The sequence below is a fragment of the Rissa tridactyla genome, chromosome 17 (genome assembly GCF_028500815.1).
Source record: "Rissa tridactyla isolate bRisTri1 chromosome 17, bRisTri1.patW.cur.20221130, whole genome shotgun sequence".
Lineage (NCBI taxonomy): Eukaryota > Metazoa > Chordata > Aves > Charadriiformes > Laridae > Rissa > Rissa tridactyla.
In genome coordinates, this window is record NC_071482.1 from 4,216,340 (window position 1) to 4,223,021 (window position 6,682).

Below are 6,682 nucleotides of genomic sequence, written 5' to 3' on the forward strand. Positions count from 1 at the left end.
TATGTCACAAGGGTATATAATCTGTCTTTCCCACTGTTTTGCATGTACAATGGTGCACAAAATCTGGCTGTCACACCCGAGTCCTACAATCCTCCTTTGAAAATGGACTTTGGGGAGACGGAAAGAGAGAGAAGACAGTGAAATGCTTCAGTAGCACAAGAGGACTTCAGCCCTTAGGGAAGCTCCCTCCTTGCACAGCTCGATGCCTGCTCATTGCCTTTATTTCCATCTCTCTTCACACAGATTCCGTACTTGGGGTTTTGTTCGTGCGAAGAACTGGGAGATACAGGTGTTTGGCAGCTTACGGACCCCCCCATCCTCCCTCTCACACACGGACCAACTGGAGGCTTTAACTGGAGAGAAACCTTACTACAAGAATAGGCAGAGCTACACAAACAAGGAAAACCCATGGCCTTTCTAAGCGTTTGAGAACGTCTCTTCTTTCTTGTGTTTATTGACAATGGAAAAATAGTCATAATGTGTTCAGTGGATCACACAAACAGCTGTTCTAGCATATCTCTTACACAGCCACAGTCATGCAAAAATTCTCATATACAACTAGGCAAATACAAAATAGAATTATTTGAGGGAAAAAATATTAAAATACAGATTGAAGCTCTTACACTGCAGGGAGTCTCTGTTTAGTCAGTAGCTTGGGAAGATTTTCTCGCCTTGAATGGAGCTCTGATAACACCAGTAACTTTCACTGCCTTTTGCACCGCGTTAGACACCACTAGCACTGTGTAAAAGTCGAGCATTCAGGATTCTGGGGGTTTTTTTCACTACTATTTTTGCAAAGCATTAGCAGGCTTGCTCAAGACCATGAGCTGAGACACCCCCCACACACACTCACCACCCCCAAATTCTCAGCACTTTCCATAAAGTGTATGACCAGCAGCTGGAAATGAGAGTTCAGCATTGCCTCTCCAGCATCAGATTATCCCTCTCCTCTGTTTGAGCACTGTGTTAGGGGTGGTGTTGGGCATACCATGGGTGCAAAGACTGACTGACGCTGATCTGTGTCAGAAGAAAATTCTGAATTTCACCTCGGTTACAGATAAAGTTTGCACACCAAAAGACAGCACCATTGTGAACAAAGACTAGGACCAGTTTTAAGTGGAGATGAAGTATGCCTTTTCGAACCAAACCTGAAGGATTTGGAAAGTTGGGGTTTGTTTTTTTTTTCCCTTTATTTAGGTTATTGAAATCCACCCTTGTGCACAGACCCAGCCTAAAGTGTTTGTGTCATTTAAATTCTCTTCAGAAGACCTTGAAAAAGGGTTTTCCCTTTTATACTGAGATTTTGTGCTGGTCATTTACACAGTGGTGGCTTTCCGTCCCTTGTGCGCTTTTCCGTCAGCCCTGGTGAGGTTCTGCAGTAAGCAGCTGTCTTCAGGAGCTAATGATGAAATCCAAAAGACGCTGAAATTCAGCCGCCGCTGCATGCTTTGCTTCCTTTTCCTTAATTCCTAAGTGCCATCTGTCATAAAGACAAAGCAGAGCTGAAAAAACAGTGCACTTAGATTTAGGAACAACATGCTTTGGCCTATTAAGATGCTGTTTATCTGGTGGAGAAAGCGTTATGTTTTGAGGAGAAGGGGAAGAGAAGGGTTTCCATCCGTAGCTAGTATCTTTGAAATCACAAGAAGTGTCCTCTTAGTGCAACAACCTGCAAGATCCCAATATCAGCTGCTTCACAGGAGAATGCAAAATGCACAGCAGTGGGTAGTTTATGTATAAACTGGCCTCAGAGCAGGTTTCTTTAATATTATCTTAAGTCATCAGCCTTGGGTCAAAGAGTTCCTGCAGACATTTGTACAGATTTTATCAGCATAGGCTTACTTTAAGAAGGTACTTAAAAGTGTGCTTAAATGGGATGAAAGAGATTTAGGCATACTCCTTCGTTGGTTTGGGCTATAAGTCTGAGTATTCCCATAAATACCATCACAGGCAAGTTCAGAAGTACCAGGAGAGAAATTCTAGCATCCTAGGTACCCCTCTTCTGTCCAGCTTTCCCTCTGCAGAAAGCGTGAGCATCCTCATTTGAAATGTGCGTATGGCACAGAATTTTATGCTGGCCAACTCTGACAAAGGCTTATTCTTCATAGCAAGATCAAAATTTGATTTTGGCTGGGTTTCTTTTAACCTCTCAAGCCTTCAGCAGGACTGGTCTCACCTTCAGTAGGATATGACTGCACTTTCAGCAGTCTGAACAAACACGGAGTGATAAACTGCAATCCCTTCTTCCTAAATGAGGCAAAACACTCAGCAGTTGCAAAGTAACTTCTTAAGGGGTTTTATCTTAGCTTGTCTCTGGGTTTTATTGAGCTTGCCAGGGAGAGTACACCACATTCTGTACAGATTTTGAGTCAGCAGAGAGCTCATCCTGTGCAATATATACATTGTCATGATCCGTAACGATAGTCCATTATTTATACATTTATGACTATGTAATACACAGCAGGCCATTCATAAGTGCATTATTATACCAGGGATGTATGCTGAAAAGTCAGGGAGATAACTTATGAGATGACAGAAGAAACTGCTCCCGTGCAGTTACGCTGCTGTCACTTTAGTTTTTAACTGTAATTTAAACTATTTTTGGCTGTGTACAGTCATTCTGAAGAGCATTTCTGGCTTGTTTTCCTCCATGCTTACTCACTGCAAATTTGCAAAGAGTTTAAAACTAAATAGATGACAATCACACCAAAACTAATTTGCTTATTGATGCACGTGTAATTCTCCAGACCGCTTTTTGTTTCACGCTGTGGGCCGGCAAGATGTAATCTGAGGCAACATATATTGCCTATACAAAACAGTGAAGGCTGCTCAGGTCCTACTGCAGTTAAGCGACATTACAAAGAGTTAATTTAGACAGAAGCATGAAAAAGAGGGAACAAAACCTGAATGCACAATTTGAATATTGTACTAGCTGATCTTTGCATATAGTAAGTAATATAGAAGAGGTTGTTCTGTTTGAGAAGGTAGATGTTAAAATAATCTCTTCTTAAAAAAAAAGTATATTTTTGGATGTTTGGGAAAGTATTTTGACAATTGTAGTCTTATCTCAAATTAGATTTTTCAGGTGTCAAGAATCTCAGAAAGAAAAATCTTATTTTCTTCTAGCATTTTGATTTCTCATAGGGATTTTGTGTTAAGTAGTCTGATGTTGATAAGGCTTATTGGGGGGGAAAAAAGGAAAAAAAAAAGATGTTCCTTTTAAATTTTAATTGAGATGTTAAGAATACAAAGCAATTGCTGCTTCACTTTCACTCCATTGCTGCTCACTAATGTGTATTTAATGTGTCTTGTCCCAGAAGAACATTAGACCTGATCTATCTAAAGTGTGTGCAAGTCTTTTCCTTGACATTACTGTGAGCTGCATCAGATCCTGACAGTTTAATTAGGGTACAGAAGGTAAATAGGAGGTAAATAGCAGTTCCTAGATTTTTCCCTCTCTTCCTAATTAAGGAATAAAGCTGGAAATCTGCCAAGAATAAGTTCGTCATCCAGCATTTTCATAAACTGCAACTTAAGGGTTGGGCTAGAAAAATACAAGAATCAAAGCGCAGAATCAATTTCTAGCCCAGCAGCAGCTGACAGGATGACGCTTGGGCACCAGAAGGCCAAACCCAAGGTATTTGAAAAAGTCCAGGTTTGATTACGAGTTTTTGTCCTTATCCCCCAAAGAGGGACTTTGTATCTCCCTCTGCTGAAGCGGATGGGAGGGGGCTGCCACATGCCCTGACCCCAAAGCTTGAGCTCTGCTTGGGGATGTCTTTCTAGGTTAATGCAGGTGCCAATTCTAAAGTTTCATGCATTTCCCTTACATTTAGTGCAGTGACAGCTACAGCCAAATACTTAAATCCTCTAAGCATGGAGCCAGGTTTTCCATGAGTGTAAATACTCAAATCAACAGATCTTTGCTTGTTTATGCAAACAGAGCATCCAGGCCATAACTTCAGAAGAAAAATGTATTTCCCTTTTCACTCAGTCTCAGAACAGTTTCAGAAAGAAGTCAGCTGATGGTAGGAGCCTCCTTCTCTCCTCTGGTGTTAGCTTCTAGTGTCACCCTCATTATGAAAGTGACAATTTACATCATCAAATAAGTGGTTGTTCACAAGAATTCTGCAGGAATTATCATTAGCGAAGGCAATGCAAGCGGTAATTCTGCAAAACAAAGAGGGTACAAGGGATGCTAGAGCACTATGTCCCAGAGTATTATTTGGTATCCGCAGCCCTGAGCCCCCCCCGGTAGCAATATCTCAGGGCCGTGGGTACTGTCATCTTTGACTGCGTGCTGACTGCAGCTCTTGGGAAAAAAGGTCAGAGGATGGGGAGGGGGTGACACTCAGCTTCTCTGCTCAGCTCCTGCACTGGGCTGGATTGGTTGTAAACTTCTCCCTCTGGGTCTCGAGGGTCCTTACAAAGGCCTGATCCAGAGCCCAGGGAAAAAAAGAGGAAGATTTCTCATTATTTCCTCAGGCTTGGGATGAAGTCACGCAAAGCCTGGTCCTACAACAGGCTGCTCCCCCTCACCCGCCACTGACTTAATGAGGAATTTGGAAGACTCATATCTGTGCGGGGCTGAGCCCTTCCAGTCCTGATTTAAGAAATGCATGCAGAAGTAGAGCGAGATTTAGTGTCTGACTATATCCATGCTCATTTCAAAAAGAAGGACGCTAGATAGTTGAGTTAGGCTGTAGTCAACTAACCCTCATTTAAACCCAGAGCTGGAAATTAGTTTGCGATGCTTCACGACTTAAGACGTATTGGAATTCTGTATGAAAACTATTGCTTAGAGAGGGAGCCTTAAGAGGTTTGGTTTGTGGGTTTTGAATTTTTTTTTAAAAAGAGTGTAATCATAGGGGATATTGTTTGAATTTTAAAAATACATGTGAAATGATGGTGGTAGCAGACATGCTTAAAATGGTGAATGAATTTTAAAAAAATAAAGCAGTAAGCCTGATTGATTGCATACACTCTAAATCGCTACTTACTTCTCACCACTTCCTGAAGTACTTGTTCCCTGGGGAAAATTCATGAACCATACATGCTACATAACAGAAAATATACAGCCAGTTCCTTTCTATTACTTCCCATTAAAATGTATTTTCTGAAGTTTCTCTCTGTGGACATCTCTTAAAACTTGATGTTATCAATGGATACTTTTTTTTTTCCATTTTAAACATGTATCATTCTGTTTATTATGTTTTTTAGTGTGAGCAGATTGTATTTATTTGAGAAAAATGTTTGCTGTTTAAAAAAAACAATAATTGTATTGCCAAAAATAGCTGTAATTACCTGTGACATCTGTATTTTTTTATTTTGGGGGGGGGGCTGGTTGGTTGTTTTTAATCTCAGTTTCAAGTGCTAACAACTGTTAAAACAACCACTGCATTTTAATTTGCTTATTACATTAAACAGATTTCTCGAAAGTCGGACAAAAATGTCTCGTAGATGATTTAATAAAGATGCCACACAGCCACACCTTGCCCTTCCTATTTAAATTTTCCCCTCAAGTGTGTTGGACTTTGACGGAGTGAATATTCTGACACAGACCTTCAATGAAGTGTCCCTTCAGAGCGGCCTGTGCATTGCTGGGGTGCACCTGAGTGGTATTTTCAGTGGCTCCAGGAAGATGTAGGCAGGAAAAAGCGCTTGTACTGGGCGTGTGCCTAGAGAACAGCTGTACTGGGACCTTAAAACAAAAAGGGATCAGGGCTGTTTCTCAGTTGGGGTTGCAGTGCCACCCTCACCACATCCCAGCTGGGGACGCCCACCTGGATGGGGTGTAATTTGAGTTACATTTTTCTTCCCTCCACTAAAGATGAAGTTCACTTATTTGACAGCAGATGGCACAAAACCATCTCAAGTTTGGTTTCCCTTCTACTGCACAGGGACGGAGTTTTCCCTCTGGGTTGGAGGCAGGTGGCTTCCGCGTCTCTGCTGCTTGATGGCTTTTTCCCCCAGAGTTATTTTACTGTCAGGTTTAGATATGCGGAACTGGAAGCACAACTGTTAAACCAAAGTAGTGCTTACCTTTACAACACATATTTTATTTCTTGATCTGGATTTTTTAATCCAGCAATAGTTTTATCAGACAGTGAGGTTCTTTCACACCAATATCTACATTAAACTTTATAGCCTACAGCTCTGTTTTCCTGTAAAACTGATTATATTATGATTAACCTAAAAGCCATAGCTATTATCAATCAAGTAGACACTAACAGAGTGATGCACTTCCATGCACTTGAAAGTGTAATGGAAACAGGTTCTAATAACGTGAAACGCATAATGTATTTATAATTAACCATTTTGTCCAGTTCACTCAAACCCGTGTCCTGCAAACGCACACAGCTTTTAAACCATATATCTTATCTTATTAAAGCCAGCTCATTTTGACAACATTAGTCATTTGCACTAAACGTTGGGCAGCTGCAAATAAGTGCCAGAAGAGGATCTGCCAAAGCTGTTTTGGAAATCAGCACATGTGGCTGCATGACAAAAAGCGGCTCTGTCTAAAATAGGCTTGGATAAATCTTGTGGTGTTACTGGGCAGCACACACCCAGGAGACACAAAAAGCTTCCCTATGCCCCAGACTGCTCCTGAAATAATTAGACCTGCAAGGGGACACGGGAAACCCAGATTTTGCCACCAGACCTCTGGGACCTCCTTGTT

The 6,682-nt window shown here is 41.3% G+C and overlaps 1 protein-coding gene across 2 annotated transcripts in view; it reads left to right on the forward strand.

The window, feature by feature from the left end:
• Positions 1-5,478, forward strand: part of UBASH3B (ubiquitin associated and SH3 domain containing B) — a 75,968-nt gene extending 70,490 nt beyond the window's left edge. For both annotated transcript variants that reach the window (XM_054223315.1, XM_054223316.1), the window contains exon 14: positions 244-5,478. In XM_054223315.1, the coding sequence (XP_054079290.1) occupies positions 244-381 (138 nt within the window). In that variant the 3' untranslated portion in view covers positions 382-5,478. The remainder of the gene's footprint in view (positions 1-243) is intronic.
• The last annotated feature ends 1,204 nt before the right edge of the window (positions 5,479-6,682 follow it).